This window comes from Perca flavescens, chromosome 4, assembly GCF_004354835.1.
Source record: "Perca flavescens isolate YP-PL-M2 chromosome 4, PFLA_1.0, whole genome shotgun sequence".
NCBI lineage: Eukaryota > Metazoa > Chordata > Actinopteri > Perciformes > Percidae > Perca > Perca flavescens.
In genome coordinates this window covers 26,395,412-26,418,524 of record NC_041334.1, presented here as the reverse complement: position 1 = coordinate 26,418,524, position 23,113 = coordinate 26,395,412, and the positions used below count along the sequence as shown (strand labels likewise).

Below are 23,113 nucleotides of genomic sequence, written 5' to 3'. Positions count from 1 at the left end.
GGACTTTTAGTTTCCTAATAAAAGTCAGAGCTTCAAGGCAATCTGAAATGAACAAACAATAAAGAAGACAGAGAACACCTCTGCCATGCTAATTGCTGTCATGAACACAGTATGGGTTAGTACTTTAGGTATGAGTTGTTGCTTTGTGAGACCGAATGATTTATTGCTGTTCAAATATGACCTTATGAATAATAAATACAATATAAGTGGGTGCAATCAAACTTTTGATTATTTTTATATTTGTATTTATTTGTAGATAGAAAAGGTTAGGGGGAAGGCTTCTGCTTGTGCTTTCAGAGAGCGTGGGAGTAATTTGGCTCTCTTTGACGGTGTAGACAGAACAGCAATATCCGCTTGCAAGGGCGTACACGGATTCCAAGTCCAGTCCACTTACACATTATACGTTCAATTTCTACTAGGACACACACACACACACACACACACACACACACACACACACACTGTAGTTCAAGTGTTTTTGTTTGCATTTATTATGAGCAAAGTAAGTATAATGTATATGGACAAAGTATATGGTATATTAGAACCTTTAATGCATCCATCTTATAACCATTTGCCATGTTGTGTGACCTTGTGGCATATTGTTTATTTTAATGTTTATTTCATTACAAATAACCACCTGTGAAAAGATACATGACTTTTTTTTTAATTCTCATATTATCATTGCTTCCAAAAAATATGTTGCATCTTTCAGCTATTCGATTAGACTTATAAGAAAGATGCAAACTCTGTGCGTGTGTGCGTGTGTGTGTGTGTGTGTGTAGGGGTGTGATGGGGGTTTGGGTGGCGGGTGGAGCTCTAATTGGATTACAAATTAGCTTCAAGGACTATAATAATTGAGGTAGAGACGCCACTGAGTGAAAGACATATTTTGAGTCAGCATAGAGCTTCTTTGATCAGTAAGCTGTTCAACAGATCACTGGTTTATACTGCATCAGATCAAGATTTTTCAACACTGTGAACAGGTGAGACTTCATGTTGTTTTCATTCATTATTAATAGATTATTGTGATAAAGGAGCCTAATGACATTATGAGAGCTTACTCTGTTCATTCAGAGAAGACATAAAGATACTGTACCAGCCTATTTTCCGATTAAATGATGTGATTTGATTTTTGTCATATACAAGGCTAATTTTATGATTTATTGGATTATTGGATTACTGAATTAATTGATTAATTGACAAGTTTGGTTTCTAATCTTCACTACAAAACACCACATGCTGCATTTATGTTGGGCCATTATATTACTTATGTTTTATTGTATGGGTCCACTATTTCCTAATTGTAATTTCCTAATAATGTATTGATACTTAAATCCAGACTTAGAAACTAGACTCTTAAAAAACGTTTTAGTTTAGCAGTTGTTAATTTCCAGAGGAATTTCTTGAAAGGACTTATCCATTTAAACCCAAGTAACTATGTGTATTCATCATTCAGTTATTTTTTACAAACTTAAGTGTTTATATATTCTGAATTGTATGCTTGTCTTCAGACAAATTGCACATTTTTGCATGTTCAGCTTACCTGCTGTGAATTGACAAAAGAAAAATATTTTTAAGTCATTTAATTGAAATTAATTATTAGTAAGTTGACCAATTTAACACCATTTCTATTTTGCATAATAAGTGCCATGTTACTATTTCCAAAAACGTTAAGAAAATTATTAGGAAATTGGTAATGCGTTATGAGGGTACAAAACAAATGGTTAAAACTAATGTGTCATGATGAATACAGGACCATAAGTTCTTCTTGCTGACCATTTAGAAATAATCAAGTCAATATGAGTTTATTTGATTAGTTCACACTTGATAGACCATCAAATAATTATTTTTAAGTGTTAATTCACACTCACTTCTTACATTATTTCTATTCCACAAATTTGTCTGAAAGCCAGTTCTATCGAAAAGGCAACAGTACCTGTTCTTAGAGAAGTATGAAGCAGTTTTAATCAAGCTGGTAGTCAGATGCAAACATGTACATGTTGCTGCATGCATTAGTTACGTTATTAGGTGCCGAGCAGCGAAGCTGCGTGGACTGGACCCTATTGTTTTTGCCAGTATTATATGGGGCCAAGCAGTGAAGAAGAAAGAAATAAGAAATCCATGTTCCCATCATACACTGTAAATATTAACAGTCTATGGTTCCCATGCATAAAAACTCACCAAACTTTGCACACAAGTCAAGTCCTGTGCCAAACCTAATCAGTCCGATTTGTATGCTCTTGATGGTGGCACTACAGCAGTTATCTAACATTAAAAAATAAATAAATCTTTGAAGTTTAGGGAAAGAAATCACAACATTTAGAGGTCACTGTAAATTTAGTGTGAAACATTTCAGATTTTTATCTCAAATTGTTTTTGTTTTTTTTAATTGTGTCCTCATCTACACCATTGCACTCAATGCAAAACAGAGCATCTTTAAACATCAGTTTGATCATGTCATTGATCTTCGTGAAAATACATTCCAGGCATCTCTATGTTGTCTTAACTAAGTACACAACATCTCTGAATTATCTAGAGAGGAATGATTTTTTAACAGTAGTTTATAATCCTGCATTTTCATGCATTCCTGCCCATTGTCTATTCAATGCCCTGAGATGTCATCACCCAGATAATAGCTCCCCGAGATCAGCACCATTGTGCTTTGGACACCTTCCCTGTGTGTTTTAGTGGTTTATCAGCATCAACACACCTAGTTTGTGTCCTATCTTAACATGCCACTGTGTACTCTGGCATTATGCTTTGCGGATTGGAGACCGGTTTCTTAGAGCTTAGAGGAGCTGTAGCTCAACAAGGTTGATACTGGTTTTCAGTGTGAGAGTTAAGAGTTCAAGTTGTTTGTTTGCCATTTTTCTCCTCGTCTCCATCCACCGCCTTATTCTTTTCCTGCTCAAAATGCTCGGCCCGACCATTGCTATAACTATAATTTAAACGTGTAATGTATGGGCCCATAACAGTGTAATCAAAATGTGTTTTTTAGTTTAAAAGATTACCGTACACCTGGAGTCAAATCTGCTGTCATGGGCTTCACATTATTTTTGAAGGTAAAGTGTGACTGTTGCAACCACAGTTAAAGACATGTTTTAAATAAGTTTGATGGGATATACATGAAACCCTGTTGTGTTGGGCCTGCTTGCGAATGTAGCCTACGGTTACAGGGCACACAGTTAGCAGCCAGCTATTACAGCATCCCACAAAGTACATACAATCAAAAGGAGCCTTAGAATTCAACAGACGCAGTGCTCCAGATCCACAGTCAACAAAACATTTGTTTGCATTCAATGTAATTAAATGGAAAGCAAATAAATACTTTTATTTAATTTAGATGTATTAATTAAAGAGCATTAAGAGACAACCACATTTGTTGAAGGATAGGCTGTGATTGTTGCAGGCTGTTATGCTCTTTGAATGGATGACTTTAATCACAATTGCACTTGACATACTGGTTTAGTTATAGACATATAGACATAGTGAATGGTGGCTTTTAAACACTTAACATGCATTATATAGCTTATAATAGCTTGTGTGAGTAATCAGCGTGTAGCGCATATTCAGATCTAAAACATCAACTGGAAATGTCCCTTTGCTTTTAAGTTAATAGTTTAAAAACCGGTCACTAAACCGGTCAAGTGTCAGCTACGGAAAAGATACACTCCTGGCCACTAGTTGCTGCTATCACACTTATTAAAATGTTTGACCCAGTCCAAACAACTGTCCCAAATTTCTCTAAAACATGAAAATAAAGTATGTGACTATGGTAAAATCGTTTGCTATCAATGTTTAGTTGAAATTGGTCACAGAATAGTTGTACATGTTGATAAACCAACCTGGTAACGTGCAGGCTTTGTCTCGCTGTAAATCTGATTTACATTTCAGAGTGATGGAAAGAACTTCAAACTGCTGCACTCTTGCTTCATTGGTCGCTTTAGTCGTCCTCGTCTTATTTCCTGTGAGGTCTGGATGTAAGGAAGACACCTACAAATCACTGACAGAGGTAAGGCTACATACATCGACACGATATTTACAAAGTCAAGTGTGTTATGGCCTGATTTTTAAGGTCACTGTAGCAGATTTTTAGAACATTTTAAGCTAAAATGCACAATAATTAACAAACAGGCTAACAAATGATGTTTTGTCTTTCGGGCTAAGCCGGAGAGCTGTGTTCAAGAAGATGCGGAGTTGAAGAGATTTAAAAAGATAGACTATGACAGCTTTGTGGGTCTAATGGGAAGGAGAAGTGCTGCTCAACCAAACCGTGAGTTTTTTTTGTAGGAAACACCTCGTCCGACAGTACTCTCTCACTGACACGCGAGCTATTGTCGTCTAACGCCTAACTCTTTTTGCAGGCCACAGAAACACCCCGTTGTCAAGAAAAAGTATGAATTTCAAACCAGTATTTTTCTGTAATGACCTCACCTAATAGCTTTATGGCATTGTATTACATCTTTTGTTTATCTTGCGCAGGACACAAGGATCGCTTCCTCGCTGATCTGTTGGGGTGGAGAACAGGTGAGTGACTTCAGCAACACTGAGAGCAATTCTTTCAGCAAGCCACACAACATATGATTTACTTTACACTATTTCACTGTGTATTGTGCTGCTGTTTGTAAGAGAAACATACAGATATTGTGCATAGTTTTTTGTTTTTTTTAAATCGATACCAGAAATAAAAACCTGCCAGTATTACAAACCCGGTACCACACTTGAAGCTTGAGTTTCCCCTTCATATAGGATCAGATCTTGTAAAACTGGTTATATGTTTATTAGAATTGTTAGAACCTGCTATTTCCGTGTACATAACAGGAATAGCCCCGGAGTATTTACAGACAAGGCGTGGCCGATTTTTCAATCATGGGAGGCAGAGGTGAGGCCTTTTGATTATCCCCCCTAAAATTAAAAAAGAAAAAACAATCTGTGTTGCTGAATCTTTTGCTAACCTTGTTCTCTATCTCCTCAGGTTTTAAGGCTTTCTGTTGTGAGGATGTCACGCCCCCTCAACCTCAACAAAGGCTGTAAAACCTTAAGTCCTCACAGCTACTGTAACGAGAGGACAATGTATCAAAGTTATTTAACTACAGAGAGGTGAAGCCATATTAACCATGCATGAATGCTTTTCTACTGTCACTGGAAAATGTTCTGACGTAATAACTAATGTAAAACAAATGTACAATAAAATATGCATTTATTTATAGTGATTAAAGAACATTCACTGAAAACAACCCTGCACACTTGATCATGTATGCTCACAAACTCACACAATACTCATTTACACACTAAAATGTAACACCTCAATTTAGATGTCAAAACCAACATAAATACATTTCAGATATAAAAACAGTACACCTATCCCTTAGATACAATTTGAATGTTTGAGTAGATTGTCGAGGACTGGATGTATCACTGGCATCAGAAACCAGATGTGATGGTTATCAGCTGTGTTTGGGCCCGCAGGACTGATAGTAAGAATCTGCACTGAAGCCCTTTGCTGCTAAAATGTTTTACAAATTTAAATTATTTCAAAAGAAAACCATTCTATAAAACATGCTGATTTGGTTTAAACTGGACTTTTCCATTTTAATAGAAACAAAACAAACTGAACATTCTCTGTGCTCATGTACAGAAAGAAACGGAGTGTAAACATGTACAAAAGGCATTTTGATAGGCATTAGTTACCTCCTACATAGACATGTTGACATGTCATAGTAGGAAAAGCACAGGTGTGTTCAAAACCATTAATGATGGCTGCACTCCACTTAGGAGAGGCCCTGGTATTGTGCATGCTGACTGACTGAAATAACTTACTGGGACAGTTGATGGAATGGAGCCATCATTAAGGTTATCAGTTTCAGCTGTGCTTTTCCTACTATGACAAGTCAAAATGTCTGCTGTGAAAAAGCTCCATGTTTTACCTTGGAAAGTGGGAGGTTTAAGTGGTTAAAAAAAAAAAACAGCAATTATAACACTCAAAGTGTATTCAATTTTCACATAAACGACAAATAGGTTTAGTCTGAATCATCACAGAATCCTGCCTGAATCCTGAAGCCAGTTTCTCTATTTGGTAATTACCATCACCCACAAAATTATTTTTTTGTTGTTTGGTTTCAAAGTAGTACAGGAACTGTTAATACTTTTAAATATACACAATGTACAAAACAAAAAGGACTGGCCCACCCACAATTAAAAAAATTACACATTGTAGAAACTAAAATTGTATATTTAAAAATAAAACAAAAAAACACTGTGATTAACAAGTAATTTGCTGGCATGCCCAAAGGCCATCCTTATAACATTGGAAGGATTCAATAAAATTATACTTCATCTGAAAACATCACTCTCATCATGGTAATGTCACAGTGCAAAGTCATGTGTGCAGCTGATGGCTCATACAATCTCAAATTTACAAAAGGCACAAGCTGATGAGTCCATCGGGAGAGATGAGGGGAACTGTGAAGTGTGTGTGTGTATCCAGTGCCAATTGCAGGAAGCACGGGTAGAAGAAGCGTGCATTTCATTCCTATGAAAGATAGATATCTGATAAGGGTGTGACGAGATCTCGTTTTACGAGATCTCGCGAGATTAAAACGTGACGAGATTTCTCGTCGAGGTGAAAAGTTGTCTCGTGAGGCGATGTTAGGTCAGCGTGATGGAGCGTGAAATTACTATTGAAGATCCCCCTGCCACTTTTAAATCATTTGTGTGGCAACATTTTGGTTTTCCTGCGGAAATAATAAACGGCGAAAGAGTGACAGACAAGACAGGCATAATATGTAAACATTGTAGAAAAACATGCCGTATACCGCGGCTAACACGAGCACTATGCAAAAACACTTACAGCACCACCACAGCTCTCTACTAACTACTGCACCCGCGACGAAAACATTAAAAGGGCAAACAACTCTAAAAGCCTTTGCATCTCTGCCACCGGTAAGTGCAAGAGCCACGGCAATAACGAGGGACATAGGCGTTTTCATTGCAGCTGATATGAGGCCATTTTCTGTGGTGGAAAATGTTGGATTTCGGCGACTCCTCCACACACTGGAAACGAGGTACGTCATCCCATCACGCGCGCATTTAACTCGCACTGTAGTCCCAAACCTCTACAAAGAAGCCAAGGTCAGTTGAATAAAAAAACTATTTTCCATTCATATATTTCATCATTGAGGATTTCTTCAAATTTTTTTTAAAAATCTCGTCTCGTCTCGTTCTCGTGAACCCAATCTCGTGATGTGTCTCGTCTCGTGGAGTAAGTGTCTCGTCACACCCCTAATATCTGACTAACTGTTTTCCTTGTCTGGCTGAAGGTCAAACCACTAAAGACATTATCCAGATAAAACTAACACAAAGCTGCAGACAAACATCCTGAAAGTTTCCAGTTAACTCAACATACACACCAACTAAACAAATAAATGAGAAGCACCCAGACCACAAATATTGGCTTGTCCGTTTATCAGTGACGGATGTGACATCAGTCACATCCTTCATGGAAATCTTTGGCTGGACTGTATAGATTTAGTCTTTTGAACGTTTCATTTAAAGCATCATGGTCACATCAGTTTAAGTCTATTAGCCATAGGGAAACATGAATGCGTGGGATGTAGTTGCCCTTTCCCATCGTATTATTTAATTAAGGCTGCAAGATCACAGCTTAAATTGCCTTCACTTCCATAATGATGTTTATGTAGCTGAAACAATTGGTCAATTAATCAATTAAAATTATGACAAAATTAACTGGCAACTATTTTGATGATCCATAAATTGTCTTTTTTCCAATAATTCAAACATTACGTAGGTCCAGCTTCTCTCGAGCGGATTTGCGGCTTCTCTTTGTCTTAATTGATAATTTTTATGTTTTTTGACTGTTGGTCGGAAAAACAAAACGGTTTGAAGACTTTAGGAAATTACAACAGGCTTTTTTCATTAATAAAAAGAATAGTAAGTTGCAGCTCTTACTATTACTGAGAGACAGGAAATCAATCTTCTTAGAGCTACCACAGAATACAACCAAATAAAAAGAGATTCAGTCCGACACGGAACTTTACACTTGCCTGTATGTAAAACTGTGATATGCTCTAAAGAAATACATGTCACCTATAGACAAAAGAGGGGTTGTTTTCACCCTTAAACATTTTCCAAGGCCTACAGTCTGTGTGGAATGTAGTCAAACAACTCCAGCAAACAAAGAACTACCTCGCTGTAGAGAGTAAATAGATCAGGGTGTTTTGGTGGGTTTGCAATAGTCAAGAAAAGGATAAAACATTGGCAAAATCTTATTTAACTTTTCTCTGGAAAATACTTTCCCATAACAGGTCCATATGGATTAAGAAGGTGCTTTAGTTAGTTTACAAATGAACGCAGCCCACAGAAAGCTTTTTCTGACTTCCAAAGAAGACGTTGGGTTGTATAAACCACCTACAAACCTGAAAAACAAGGGTAATATTCTCTCTTTCCCTTAAGGCCAGTCTGGCAGTCACATTTCACATTAGTAACAGTCCTTCAGCAACACGCTTGTATGTGGGGACATTTTGAATCAAAGTGGGCAAAGCAAGCAAAGATTATCAGAATGATTAAGCAAACACACATAATACACATACTGCCTACCTAATGAGATCCTGTCCCTTCATGCACCCACAAAGTCATACTGTTATTTTCCAGCTGGAGCAGCAGGTGGGGGATCTGCATCTTGTCTCTTGTCAGTCCTGGACGGATCATTCCCCTCTACTTGCCCTTTCTCCTTAGAAGTCAGCTCTTTTTTTCCTTTCGTGGCATCGCTGGAACTTGACTGCTCAATATTGTAGCCCAGGGGGGTTGGTGGCTGGTAACGGTATCTGTATCCAAAGGCACGTAGGTGATATGTGTAGTACTCCATTAAATACATGTGTGAAGCGTCTACATAGTGGAATGACACCGACACGTCCGAGCAGCAGTTTGGACCCTGAGGAAAAACAGAGTATGTGGTTATGCAATACAGAGACCAAGTTTCACATTCGGAATGGGTGAACACATTTGTATATCTGTCACAAGATAATGTAAAACTAGATGCAAACTAGAATTACCGCCTTGCGATTTGTATGACTCCGGCAACCAATCAAGTTACAATTTATCTAAAGTTCTGTCCAGACTCATATGTAGTGAAGACTTTGAAGCAATTTAATAAAAAGTGTACTAAGTGTACGACGTACAATCACCATGGTTTCAAGGTAGGCACCCAAGATTAGTGTCACCAATTCAGTATCCGACCAAATGTGACCAGATGTGTGTCAGATCTATGCAGAGCACCGGAACGAGAACACAGGATTTACTCTCAGTGGTTTCTGTTACATGAGAAATACTTTCAAAGTACTAAGGTTTAAAAATACAAAAATATACAGAACTTAAGGATCGTAGCCCCACCGGGTGTAAAAGTCACGTCATGCCACTGACCGCCTGTGTGAAACCAATCTCTTCACCGTGCCATGTTGTAAATTCAGATGGATTTTCGTTTTGAAAAGTGATCCAAGGATATCGTTCGCTGCTGCAGTTGTCTTTATAGTTGTGGTGCGGACTGCGCCATTCACTTGAGTTAGAACGATCTTTAAAATCGTTATAGTTATCGTTCTTGGCGTTAGTGTTAATTTTGTCCCCTATTTTTTATTTAGTCTTAGTCTTGTGCAAAATGTCCTTGTTAGTTTTAGTCATATTTAGTCTTTCACATCTTTTTTTGTTAGTCAAGTTTTAGTCGACTAAAAGTCTCGTCATTTTAGTCTAGTTTTAGTCAAAACATTTTAGTCTTTTTTTCAATGAGATTATTTCTGATAACCATTTCAGTCAAATAGTTTTATAAAAATAAATTATATAAAGTTATATAAATATTGAGCCTCTTCCTTATTTCACCAGTACATTCTTGTTAAACGACAAAAAAAACCACTGAATGGGAAAATGGTATTTTACAATAACATTTAACGCAGCACAAGGCTGGCGAGGAGAGTTTGAAGTGAACGCAACATATGTGTTGTTTTTCAGACAACGGCAGCTGCAGACTGTCATACAGTCAGGTCCATAAATATTGGGACATCGACACAAATCTAATCTTTTTGGCTCTATACACCACCACAATGGATTTGAAATGAAACTAACACGATGTGCTTTAACTGCAGACTTTCAGCTGTAATTTGAGGGTATTTACATCCAAATCAGGTGAACAGTGTAGGAATTACAACAGTTTGTATATGTGCCTCCCACTTTTAAAAGTACCAAAAGTAATGGGACAGGTTAACAATCATAAATCAAACTTTCACTTTTTAATACTAATTACAGCCTGAAGTCTGGAACGCATAGACATTATCAGACGCTGAGTTTCATCCCTGGTGATGCTCTGCCAGGCCTCTACTGCAACTGTCTTCAGTTCCTGCTTGTTCTTGGGTAGGGCTAGGTATCGTTCAGAATCTTTCGATCCGGTGCCAATTTCGATACCTCAGTTTCGATACCGATTCCTAACGATACTTTTTTCGATACCATACGTTTTAAAATCCATTTCAACATCAACAAAAATACATTAAACACAAAGCTTTTATTTTCCACCTTAATTGTGAATCAAAATTAAAAAAATTCTGATAACACTGCTCACTCAGAGTAACATTATTAAAAGTGCCTTCCCTTACAAGCTCAGCCTGTCAGTCAGTCATCAGGGCAGAGAAACCTCCGTTGTGGCTGCTTGTAAGAGGAAGTGTAACGTTAACAGCACCGCGTCCGCTTTCGGCTCGCCATTAATATCATATCGCGGCAAACGCTGTCTGCGTGAAGTTTTAAAAAAACTGTAACCACACTTGAAACCAACCGTGACTCTCGGTGACTTCAACAAAACTGCAGACAGTTTACTCGGTCCGAACCTCTCCGTGTGTGTGTGTGTGCGTGTGTGTGTGTGTGTGTGTGTCGGAGCTCCGCTCTGTGTCAATATGCAGAGGACAGATAAGCTTGCGCTTACACGCTCAGACGCTTTTGGAACCGAAATTTGGCACAGAAAGATATAGAATTTTTTGATACACATACCATAAAAGTATCGACGTTCGGTACCCAGCCCTATTCTTGCGGCATTTTCCCTTCCGTTTTGTCTTCAGCAAGTGAAATGCATGCTCAATCGGATTCAGGTCAGGTGATTGACTTGGCCATTGCATAACATTCCACTACTTTCCCTTAAAAAACTCTTTGGTTGCTTTCGCAGTATGCTTTGGGTCCATTGTCCATCTGCACTGTGAAGCGCCGTCCAATCAGTTCTGAAGCATTTGGCTGAATATGAGTAGATAATATTGCCCGAAACACTTCAGAATTCATCCTGCTGCTTTTGTCAGCAGTCACATCATCAATAAATACAAGAGAACCAGTTCCATTGGCAGCCATACCACCATGCTTCACTGATGAGGTGGTATGCTTTGGATCATGAGCAGTTCCTTTCCTTCTCCATACTCTTCTCTTCCCATCACTCTGGTACAAGTTGATCTTGGGTCTCATCTGTCCATAGGATGTTGTTCCAGAACTGTGAAGGCTTTTTTAGATGTTGTTTGGCAAACTCTAATCTGGCCTTCCTGTCTTTGAGACTCACCAATGGTTTACATCTTGTGGTGAACCCTCTGTATTCACTCTGGTGAAGTCTTCTTTTGATTGTTGACTTTGACACACATACACCTACAGTGGGGGAAATAAGTATTTGACCCCTTGCTGATTTTGCAGGTTTGCCCACTTACAAAGAATGCAAAAATCTACAATTCAACTCTCAATATGAGATCCAAAGAGCTGTCCATATCAGTGAAGCAAGCAATCAAAAACAAAACAAACCCATCAGAGAGATAGCAAAAACATTAGGTGTGGCTAAATCAACTGTTTGGAACATTCTTAAAAAGAAAGAACGCACCGGTGAGCTCAGCAACACCAAAAGACCTGGAAGACCACGGAAAACAACTGTGGTGGATGACCGAAGAATTCTTTCCCTGGTGAAGAAAACACCCTTCACAACAGTTGGCCAGATCAAGAACAGTCTCCAGGAGGTACAGTGGGGGAAATAAGTATTTGACCCCTTGCTGATTTTGCAGGTTTGCCCACTTACAAAGAATGCAAAAATCTACAATTTTAATCATATGTACATTCTAACAGTGAAAGACAGAATCCCAAAGAAAATTCCAGAAAATCACATCATATGAATTTATTAAAATTGATAACCATCTGATGAGGAAAAACAAGTATTTGACCCCCTGGACAAACAGCAAGTATTCTGGCTCCTACAAGCCAGTTAGTCTTTCTTTAAGACACAGCCCCAATCCGAACCAATTGTCTACATGAAATACACCTGCCTCACCTCGTTACCTGTATAAAAGACACCTGTCAACACCCAAACAACCAGCATCCAACATCACCACCATGGGCAAGACCAAAGAGCTTTCTACGGACATCAGGGACAAGATTGTTGATCTGCACAAGGCTGGGATGGGCTACAAGAGAATCGGAAAGCAACTTGGAGAGAAAAGATCAACTGTCGGTGCAGTTATCAGGAAATGGAAGAAGCACCACACCACCGCCAACCTCCCTCGGTCTGGGCCTCCACACAAGATCTTGCCTCGTGGGGTGTCCCTGATCATGCGAACGGTGAGGAATCATCCCAAAACTACAAGGGGGGAACTGATGAATCAACTGAAGGCAGCTGGGACCACAGTTACAAAAGAAACGGTTGGTAACACACTACGCCGTCATGGATTGAAATCCTGCAGCGCACGCAAGGTCCCCCTGCTCAAGAAGAAACATGTACAGGCCCGCATGAAGTTCGCCATTCACCACCTGGACGACTCAGAAGAGGCCTGGAAGAAGGTGATGTGGTCAGATGAGACCAAAATAGAACTTTTTGGCCTCAACTCAACTCGTCGTGTTTGGAGGGCAAAGAACACCGAGTACAACCCAAAGAACACCATCCCCACCGTCAAGCATGGTGGTGGCAACATCATGCTTTGGGGTGCTTTTCAGCCAAGGGACGGGACAACTCCATCGTATTGAGGGGAGGATGGACGGGGCCATGTATCGTGGAATTCTGGACCAACATCTCCTTCCCTCAGTGAGAGAGCTGAAGATGGGTCGAGGATGGGTGTTTCAGCACGACAACGACCCTAAGCACACCGCCAAAGCAACAAAAGAGTGGCTGAAGAAGAAGCACATCAAGGTTCTGGAGTGGCCTAGCCAGTCTCCAGACCTGAATCCGATTGAAAATCTTTGGAGGGAGCTTAAAATTTGAGTTGCCAGGCGACAACCTCGGAACCTGAATGATTTGGAGTGGGCCAACATCCCTGCCGAAATGTGCACAAACCTTGTCACCAACTATAAAAACCGTTTGACATCTGTGCTGGCCAATAATGGCTTTTCTACAAAATATTAACATGCTGTTTGTCCAGGGGGTCAAATACTTGTTTTTCCTCATCAGATGGTTATCAATTTTAATAAATTCATATGATGTGATTTTCTGGAATTTTCTTTGGGATTCTGTCTTTCACTGTTAGAATGTACATATGATTAAAATTGTAGATTTTTGCATTCTTTGTAAGTGGGCAAACCTGCAAAATCAGCAAGGGGTCAAATACTTATTTCCCCCACTGTACCTCCTGGAGACTGTTCTTGATCTGGCCAACTGTTGTGAAGGGTGTTTTCTTCACCAGGGAAAGAATTCTTCGGTCATCCACCACAGTTGTTTTCCGTGGTCTTCCAGGTCTTTTGGTGTTGCTGAGCTCACCGGTGCGTTCTTTCTTTTTAAGAATGTTCCAAACAGTTGATTTAGCCACACCTAATGTTTTTGCTATCTCTCTGATGGGTTTGTTTTGTTTTTGATTGCTTGCTTCACGGATAGGGACAGCTCTTTGGATCTCATATTGAGAGTTGACAGCAAGAGATTCCAAATGTAAATAGCACACTTGAAATGAACTCTGGACCTTTTATCTGCTCCTTGTAAATGGGATAATGAGGGACTAACACACACCTGGCCATGGAACAGCTGAGCAGCCAATTGTCCCATTACTTTTGGTCCCTTAAAAAGTGGGAGGCACATATACAAACTGTTGTAATTCCTACATCGTTCACCTGATTTGGATGTAAATACCCTCAAATTAAAGCTGAAAGTCTGCAGTTAAAGCACATCTTGTTCATTTCATTTCAAATCCATTGTGGTGGTGTATAGAGCCAAAAAGATTAGAATTGTGTCGATGTCCCAATATTTATGGACTTCACTGTACGTCCCCCTGTTGGAATCCTACACAGTTAAATACAGACAAACTTTTACACCGTTTAGCTGTCAGCATTTTAACCAGGTTTACTCCAGCTGCTAGCTAACGGTAGGCTAACGTTACCTGCTGCCAAGTGTAGTATTAACTAGTGTCCCGTGCAGCGATGTTTCGGTTGCCTCTAACATCCGTTTAGGAGCATCAGAGAGAAGCATAGGCATTTAAGTGGCACCGAAATCCGCGTTGCTATTCGGTCTGGTAGGTGCCGTAGCACCAGGTCTCGGTACCCAACCCTATTAACAGCTGAATATTCTATCTCATGATGGAAAAGTAGAGACGATTGTAGACGAAAATGAAGAGAGATTTTATCTTAATTTTTATTTTATGCAAAACATTTTAGTCTCGTCTTTTTCGCCAACAATAATGCATGTTAATTTAGTCTTAGTCAGCGTTCTCGTCATCGTCTCGTCTTAGTCATGGAAAAAAAAAGGTCGTTGACGATCATATTTACTCTCGTCTCGTCTGACGAAATTAACACTACTTGGTGTGGACGGTCCTGATGGTGCTGAATAATACCCAGAAAAGTGTTTTGCAAACATCGTTCAAAATCGAATCAGTTCATCCTTGAGTCCAAGTGGATGCTTGTCCAAAATTTGAAGAAACTCCCTCCAGGGGCTCTTGAGATATCGCGGACAACCCAAAAACATAATGCTAGAGCCGGCGCAGAGGCAAGAAAAATGCCAAGGAGAAAGAAAATCGAGCAAAAACACTGCGATGGACCTGTGGAGTGGGGGTGGGCGCACAACCGGGCATTCAAATGTGATCAATAGAAAAAAACAACAACAACAACAATAGATTAAAGCAGAGAGAGAGAGAGAGAGAGAGAGAGAGAGAGAGAGAGAGAGAGAGAGAGAGAGAGAGAGAGAGAGAGAGCAGCAAAACTAGCAGTTCACTGGCTAATATGAGAGTTAGCGAATAGCATAGAAGCAGAGAAAGTCCATAAAGTTTGCTGCACTTGCCTCTGAGATGGGGTAGTAGCAGTAGCTCCAATACCAGAAGCTCTTGGGAAACTTTGCAGTAAGGTGCTGCTCGGGGATAAATGGGTGAAATGTCTCCCTGTGCACAGTGTCTCTGGAGTCCCCTGCCAGCACCCCAACTTTCTCCATGCACTGCCCCATTGCCAGGTCCTCTACAGAGGTCGTGTGAGTGCAAAGTTTGTTTTTAAATCCCTCTACAAATCGCCGCAGAGCCTCTCTGCTCAACACATAGCCCGCACCGCCACTCATGTAGCCCTGCTTGGTGTAGGGCTTGAATCTTCGGCCAAAATAAATTGGCTCGTCCGGCGTGTGATTCGAAAGAACCCAGCGCAGGTTGTCTACGATTACGTAGGTGTCGTCATCTGCCTTGAGAAACCAATCCGCCTCATTGGCATGATGTTCGTAGGCATAATGGAAGGCCCGGATCGTTTTCCAGTACAGCTGGTCCCGACCCTCCTTTGTACCTAAGCCCACCGTAGGGAAGTCAGGGTCATCCACAGAGCTCATGAAGACCACAACATTGCAGTGGCGACTCCACGTGGACTTTACATGCCGAGCCTTCTTCTCCAGGTTGTTGGGTCCAGTCATCACCCAGCAAAGAATACGCACCTTTTTGTATAGTTCGTCAGCCATGCCGCTATCCTCACCTAGTGAGGAGATATAAACATTAATAATCACATTTTATACAATACTCTTTATATACAAAAAGTGTGACAATATCCCATATAAAATACAGTATATAATATGCTCTTGGAGGGGAAAAGACAACATTCAAAAGGAGGAAAAAAAAATATGCCCTCATGGTGGTAGCAGGGTATGGCATAGAAAACCCAGCTCAAGTGGATGGTTCAAAATAAAAAGCCGATAATTAAAATGAGCGACAAACACATTATAAAAAATACACCCATGCAAATCGGCACACTTGCCTTGCTGAAGACAATTTTCTCTTTTGCATGATCCATTTTATACTATTGGTAAGCACTTAGTGTACACTGTTCCACGTGTTTAAAACTTGACAATATTCCCCTACACAGTGGCGGCGCCAGAGATGTTCTTTTGCTGGTGCTTTGGGGTTGCTGGACGTTTCAGTGAGGGTGCTCGGAAATTTTGAGTTTCTCTTGACACAAATAGGCTAACGTTACACACACTCGCGCAGTTGCGGTTTACTAAGCGAGTGAACGAGAGAGATTGATTTAAAGTTGCCCATACAACAGCACCTAGGGCTGGGTACCGAACGACGATACTTTTATGGTATCGGAAAAAAAATACTCCAATCCTGCGAGTATCGAAAAATTCTTTATCTTTCGTATCTTTATCTTTCGTATCTAAAAAGAGTCTGAGCGCGTAAGCGCAAGCTTATCTGTCCTCTCTGCATATTGACACAGAGCGGAGCTCCGACCGACACACGCACACGGAGAGGTGCGGACGGAGTAAACTGTCTGCAGTTTTGTTGAAGTCACAGAGAGTCACGGTTGGTTTCAAGTGTGGTTACAGTTTTTTAAAACTGCGATATGATATTAATGGCGAGCCGAAAGCGGTCGCGGTGCTGTTGACGTTACACTTCCTCTTACAAGCAGCCAAAACGGTGGTTTCTCTGCCCTGATGAGCTTGCAAGGCAAGGCACTTTTATTAATGTTACTCTGAGTGAGCAGTTTTACCAGAATTTTTTAATTTTGATAACTGTTTTGATTCACAATTAAGGTGGAAAATAAAAGCTTTGTGTTTAATGTATTTTTGTTGATGCTGAAATGGATTTTAAAACATATGGTATCGAAAAAAGTATCGTTAGGAATCGGTATCAAAACTGAGGTATCAAAATTGGCACCGGATCAAAATTCTGAACGATACCTAGCCCTAACAGCACCATAGAACTCTGATTAGCCCACCAAACATATTTAAAATACCAGCCAACAAGCCAGGTTCAAACAATCATTACTGCAGCTCTCATACAGTGGCTCAGAAGAGTAATGCAGCAGGCCAAATACACCACACATAGCCAAGCACACACACAAACCCACATGCGCATGTATCCTCACATAGTTTTCACACTCAAAAATACTGTAGTCATATCTGTAGTGACTTAATATATCTAAATAAGCCACTGAGGGCGAACACGTTTTCTGGGATAAAAATAAACTGATGTCCAGTGCACTGTATAAATTTGTGATTATTTACGTTTCTGTAAAACACGTTTACTGTAATGCTCTTCTACGAGACAGAGATAAGAGCGTTCTTGCATGGACCCCTATCAGCGGACTCACCCACTGTGGCCTGGCTGTGCGATCCCCTGGTCTAATGTCATTTACAGCAGGGTGACGTTAAGCATCCTCAGCAGCAATCACAGCCATGGTCAGGTCACCTTCCTCCGGCTGCTTTTCTTCGTCCCGGTTGGTGACAAGTTCACCATATCTCTCAGCCTCATTTACAGGTTGTGATAAAGTCTCAGAGTAAAGAGTAAAAAACTATCCATTGCTAGCATTAGACTCACTTCTCTAATCCTAACGGCTCCAAATATTGAGCTCTTCTTCTTCTGTGTGAAAATGTTACTGCGGAAGTAAGGTCAAAAGTTCAATGTGTGCTGCACCCTTTGGCCGAATACGATCACCTGTGTTTTTTAGCCTACAAATAATCGGTTTGTTTTATTAATGTATTTATTAATTAAAAAAAATATTATTTAACGATTTTTTATTTATTTATAAATCAACCACAGCAATTTCTTGGGGGTGCTAAGGGGGTGCTATGGCAATCCTAGGGGTAGCTACAGCACCCCCTAGCCCCTCCCTGGCGCCACCTCTGCCCCTACATACAGTAGATAAATACTGAATATTTAGAGGGATGTTAAGATTAATCAATACGTATCAAAAAATTAACACAACAGTGTACAGCTATATATCTGAACCAAATTCATTGAGACGTCATCAAAAAAAAGGGGTTTGCCTGTTAATTGAAACCCTGTGCTCCAGTCCCGTTTCAGTTCCAACCAGACAACATGTACACATGCAGTGTGTTTACAAGCACTTAAGAAACCAGAGGGCTATTTCACAAAACCTAGATAGCGGATTAAGCCGGGATTTTCCAGTTATTCTGGCTGAATTAAGCCTTGACTCTGTTTTTAATGAAAGCAGTGGCTCATAAATTACCATGGAGATTATTCTGTGCAGCTAGCCTGCTCCAGACCAGGCTAACAGCCAGGCTTGGTTAATCCTGGTGCCTGCTGTGTTCAGTCAGCGGTCACTCTGATGGATTTTGCCTTATTTGTATTAGCCTGCAATTCAATTAAGAACTGTTATTGTGACCATTCATTTTGTAATTATTCATATGACAGTCATTGTTGCCGTTATATTGTGTTCATGAAGACTGCTGCTCATATTGTTGTTCAAGGTTTGATGAATATATATCATTGCATTGAGATGATTAATAATGACATACACATGATAAAGTTGCAAATGTGTTTACAATGAATCAGTTTAGGGCAATAAGGGCAAAACATAAAGTCCTATATAAATATGTTTGTATAGTTAAGTTTTTTTGTCTTCTTTAACAATAAAGCATCATGCATGTTACTCTTTCATGTGCATTTCATTAAGCATTGTTAGCATACCATTTGTGGTTATTAGGTTTCATAATTACAGTACAAGTCTCCCAAATTATAGTCCTAGCTCACTGGACCACTAACTATACATATACAACACCTCAATGTTTTTTTGGCCTTTTATGTCACTGGGATCACTTGTCTGCTGGGAACTTGGGATAAAACAAAAATACATTGTGTTACAGTCATGCTTACTGTGTGCATTGATCATCACTTAGGCCTAATTCTCTTTCTAGTTTCTGTATTTCCCAGGTCAGTTTCCTCAGTGTCTCTCTTTTTAATCTCCATCTATACCAGGAAGTAAGCCATATAATGTGCAAAAAAATAAACTAAGCTACTGTAATAATAAAACAGTTAAATCTAAACCTGCTCTAGCCATCATTTGCACAAATTAACATCTGTCCACTTTAATCCACAGTGCAGATTTCAATAGCACATTCGAGTTGCTTCCAACGTGCGTGTAGAGAATTAGTCTGTCTACAAATAGTCTATTGGGTGTAAAGAAAAACGTTATTGTGAGACATTACAGTAAAGTCGTACTTTGCCATACAAGTATCGAGTTTTGTATTAGGATCAGACCATAACGCCCAATGCAGTGTCTGAGAGGGACAGAAACACTGCCCTACTGTAGGCAGGGAATTTAAATACAAGGAAGCTGAAATTTAATATAGTAGCTAGTTCGGTGACACATAACAGGCCTACCTTTATGATGAGGGTGCTTCAGGTTGAAAAGAGCAGACCTCTCCTTCTTCCATATTGTCTTCTCTTGCTCAAGCTGCTGCTGGTAGTCATGGACTTTATTAAGGCTGCTGGCCTGCTGTGCTGACAATGTCCTCTCAAACCACGCTTGCCGCATAAACACGTACAGTGTGAAGGTTCCCACCGCGAAACCCGCACAGAAGGAGACTCTGGATCCGAGGGCCTTCATGCTGGACCAGGGGTCTCACTGTATGTCGTTCAACTTGGCAGGTGCTGCATAAGATAGTGAGAAAGACAGCATGGACACAAGTTTCACTACAAGGGCCCCAGTCTTGAGCTGTTAAGTCCCTGTCGCTTTGTTGGCAAGTGGGGAAATTACAACGAAGTGACTTGTAAACTCACATGGGTGTGAGCCTCTAAACACTCCCTGTTTAAGAGGGTGGGGTTTACTCACCAGCGGTATCGCGGACACCATAGCAGCTGGGTTATCCCACAGATAATTCAATATAACAGGAAACATGAACTTTGAAATGCAAAAGCTAAGCCAGTTTTCACCACGACGTAGGTTAGCGTTTTTTCCCCCCTATCTGAACGATAACTTAGCTCAGCTAGCCACAGAAAATGTCGCTCGTGGCAAAACTGAAAACTAGCTAACTAAACAGAAACCAAAACTAAATAATCTCCGGGATGAGGGAAAAACGAATTATAACAGCAGATACTAGCCTTGGCTCCTGGCCTTGGTGGTGGGACAGCAGGCATTAGCAAACTATAACCGTTAACGTTAGCTAACGATAGTCCGTTAGTTTGACCGACATTGCTAACATCAATCCTTCCTGTTGTGTCAACACAACTAACGGAAACGTTAGTTATTTAGCTAGCTAGCTGACCAACCGAGCAAACTGAAATGACGTAGTTAAAAGAAAATAACGTAAAGACTAAAACACAAATTTTAAGTTGTTTCAAAACGCTGCATAAACTCATAGACAGTTGTATAAACTACATTGTAACTTATCCGTCTGTCTTTCCGGGTTCAAGTTGCGTTATTTCAAAAGAAAAGCTCATATGTTTTCTCCTGCAAAGGCAGTGGTGCGACTACTTAGCAAACGTTTATATATATATATATAAAATACTATTTCTACATACTGTATCTTGATTATTTATTATTAATTTACTATTAATAGCACAAATCTGACAACTAGCTAAGTTGTAAACATCAGCCCAAAATTTGTCAAATAAGGCTACAGTACTGGCGGCCGTCAGCTCCTCTTGCCCAGAATCACGACGATTCTACTGATGAAACAGGCAACTTTCCTCCACTAGACTCGTATGCTCATGACGCCATAGACTTTATAAAATACGTTTTACTATTATGTTTTATAGTATAGTTATAGCAGTAGTAAATAGTAGTATTTATTATTTAACATTATGTATTTACTGCTTTTACTGTCTTTGGCTGCCATAAGCATATTTATTTCGGCTTTGTTTTGAAAATCAAGTCTTGGCTGCTTGGCTGGTGTCGGTAAAGATGCTCTTTTCCGTACGACGCTGAAGTTGGCTTCCGAATCGGCAGTTAAGGGGAAATTTAAGGGGAACTTAAAACTGTCCAATTCAGCAGGGAAACTTAAAGGGGTGATAGAATGATTATATAGGGTACACTGTTCCTTGAGGTCTCCTAATGGGGTATGTAACATTGGTTGGGCTAAAAATTGCCCAAATGCTATTAACTACCCTGTGAATATGGCTCTATTTGGAACAAGAGCTTTTCTTCCAAATATGGTATGCTCATGAATATTTAGAATGAGCTACGTGCTGATTGGTTTGAGCAAACTACATAGAAACGCATGGGAGACTCGACAGCAGGTCTCATATTTCAGACACTGCAAAGTTATACATTGTTTATCGGGCTATTTCGTTATTAAATTCACTTCTGAGACTTTTTTTAGCGAGAAATCAACTATATAAAGCTCAAATATGGGCCGTTTTACGAAAATGAATGGCCAATTGCAAATTTGGTAAGACTGTGTGTCGGAGTTCAGCGGCCGGTGCTGCCTGTGTTGTTGCCTCGCCGCCCGGCCTGCCTTCCTCCACAGACCCCGGCCTGCTATGAGGTACTTGGAGCTCCGTCACGACTGGCAGCCCACAGCACTCCATACCCGCGCAAAGTCACTGTTTTAATGCACTAATGGACAACCAAATGCCCCTGCCCTGGCAGAGCTCCAGGGCCTGCAACCTTATATACTGTCTATGCCTGCAACTCCCCTCTTCCTGCTTGCTAAATGGCCCGTGTATGTGAGTGAGAGCGCGGTCAGCGAGCTTGTTACGCCAGCAATCTCTTACCACAGTTCCAGTTAATCTTTTAATGTGTGTAATAATAATGTGTTGAGTTATTTAAACAAACGATTGGGGAAATAAACGCCGCTTGTCCGCGAGTCCCATTGATAGAGCCTGCGGCTGGATGTAACCCGTTTGTAGCTACAAATCACGGATAGTTACTGTAGCTTCATTTTTGGCGTAATTCCGAGTGTATTTACACTTTGAATTTCATCACGCCACCTATAACATCTAACTAAATGTCTTATAAAACTAACAACGGTGTCCGATTTCAAATTAATGAATATTTCTGAATTCCAGAGGAATTCTAAGAGGAGGCTAGATAGCTCCATCCAGCCGCAGGCTCTATCACATCCAGCCGCAGGCTCTATCAATGAGACTCGCGGACAAGCTGCGTTTATTTCCCCAATCGTTTGTTTAAATAACTCAACACATTATAATTACACACATTAAAAGATTAACTGGAACCTGTGGTAACAGATTGCTGGCGTAACAAGCTTGCTGACCGTGCTCTCACTCACACACACCGGGCATTTAGCTAGCAGGAAGAGGGGAGCTGCAGGCCCTGGAGCTCTGTCAGAGCACCGGCGTTTAGTTGTCTATTACCCCAAGATACGGTGACTTTGCGCGGGTATGGAGTGCTGTGGGCTGCCAGTCGTGACGGAGCTCCAAGTACCTCATAGCAGGCCGGGGTGTGTGAAGGAAGGCAGGTCGGGCGGCGAGGCAGCAACACAGGCAGCACCGGCGCTGAACTCCGACACACAGTCGGACAAAATTTGCAATTAGCCATCCATTTTCGTAAAGTGACCCATATTTGAGCTTTACATAGTTGATTTCTCGCATAAAAAAGTTTCAGAAGTGAATTTTGTAATGGAGTAGCAGAGATCTGCGTGACCTAGCTAGATTCAGAAGACTACCTGATCTCAGGTCAGTTGTGTATCTTATGTAAATGTTGGGGCGTGACCGTTCTCTTAATACACCCATGGGCTGACAAAGGTTCCAGTTTTTGGGAGGTTGACGTCAACTTCCAGCTTTGTTGAGATTCGCCCGTTTTCAGCGGCAGTTTCAAAATATGAGATTTTCATAGTATAGGGGTGTCAGTGGGACTTTGAGCTTCTATGTATGTCCTATTTACCCACCGAACTGTCGTTATTCAACTATGACAGGATGAAATCAGTTTTGCATTCTATCACCCCTTTAATCTACATTGC

The 23,113-nt window shown here is 40.4% G+C and overlaps 1 protein-coding gene across 5 annotated transcripts; it reads right to left on the bottom strand.

The window, feature by feature from the left end:
• Nucleotides 1–3,549: 3,549 nt before the first annotated feature.
• Nucleotides 3,550–20,584, bottom strand: c1galt1lb (core 1 synthase, glycoprotein-N-acetylgalactosamine 3-beta-galactosyltransferase 1, like b). 5 transcript variants are annotated; one of them, XR_003692400.1, is made up of 7 exons: nucleotides 20,026–20,584; nucleotides 19,575–19,844; nucleotides 15,263–15,927; nucleotides 8,617–8,950; nucleotides 4,956–5,055; nucleotides 4,435–4,508; nucleotides 3,550–3,974 (listed from the first exon to the last, which is right to left on the bottom strand). XR_003692400.1 is itself a non-coding variant. In XM_028575977.1 (4 exons), exons 2-4 carry the CDS (start codon nucleotides 19,798–19,800, stop codon nucleotides 8,660–8,662), a joined length of 1,182 nt encoding a protein of 393 aa, XP_028431778.1. In that variant the 5' UTR covers nucleotides 19,801–19,844; nucleotides 20,026–20,584; the 3' UTR covers nucleotides 7,539–8,659. The 5 variants fall into 5 exon arrangements, 2 of the variants coding, with proteins under 2 accessions (XP_028431778.1, XP_028431779.1); XR_003692401.1 differs by having other exon boundaries at nucleotides 4,956–5,052; XR_003692402.1 differs by lacking the exon at nucleotides 4,435–4,508.
• Nucleotides 20,585–23,113: the final 2,529 nt, after the last annotated feature.

What these genes read in the sequence shown, in the direction of transcription:
- c1galt1lb (XM_028575977.1), bottom strand. Translation starts at nt 19,800, where the DNA reads ATGAAGGCCCTCGGATCCAGAGTCTCCTTCTGTGCGGGTTTCGCGGTG. An exon ending in GAAGCACCCTCATCATAAAG is followed by an intron (nt 15,928 to 19,574) that starts GTAGGCCTGTTA and finishes TCTCCTCACTAG; the next exon opens with GTGAGGATAGCGGCATGGCT. An exon ending in GCTACTACCCCATCTCAGAG is followed by an intron (nt 8,951 to 15,262) that starts GCAAGTGCAGCA and finishes GTTTTTCCTCAG; the next exon opens with GGTCCAAACTGCTGCTCGGA.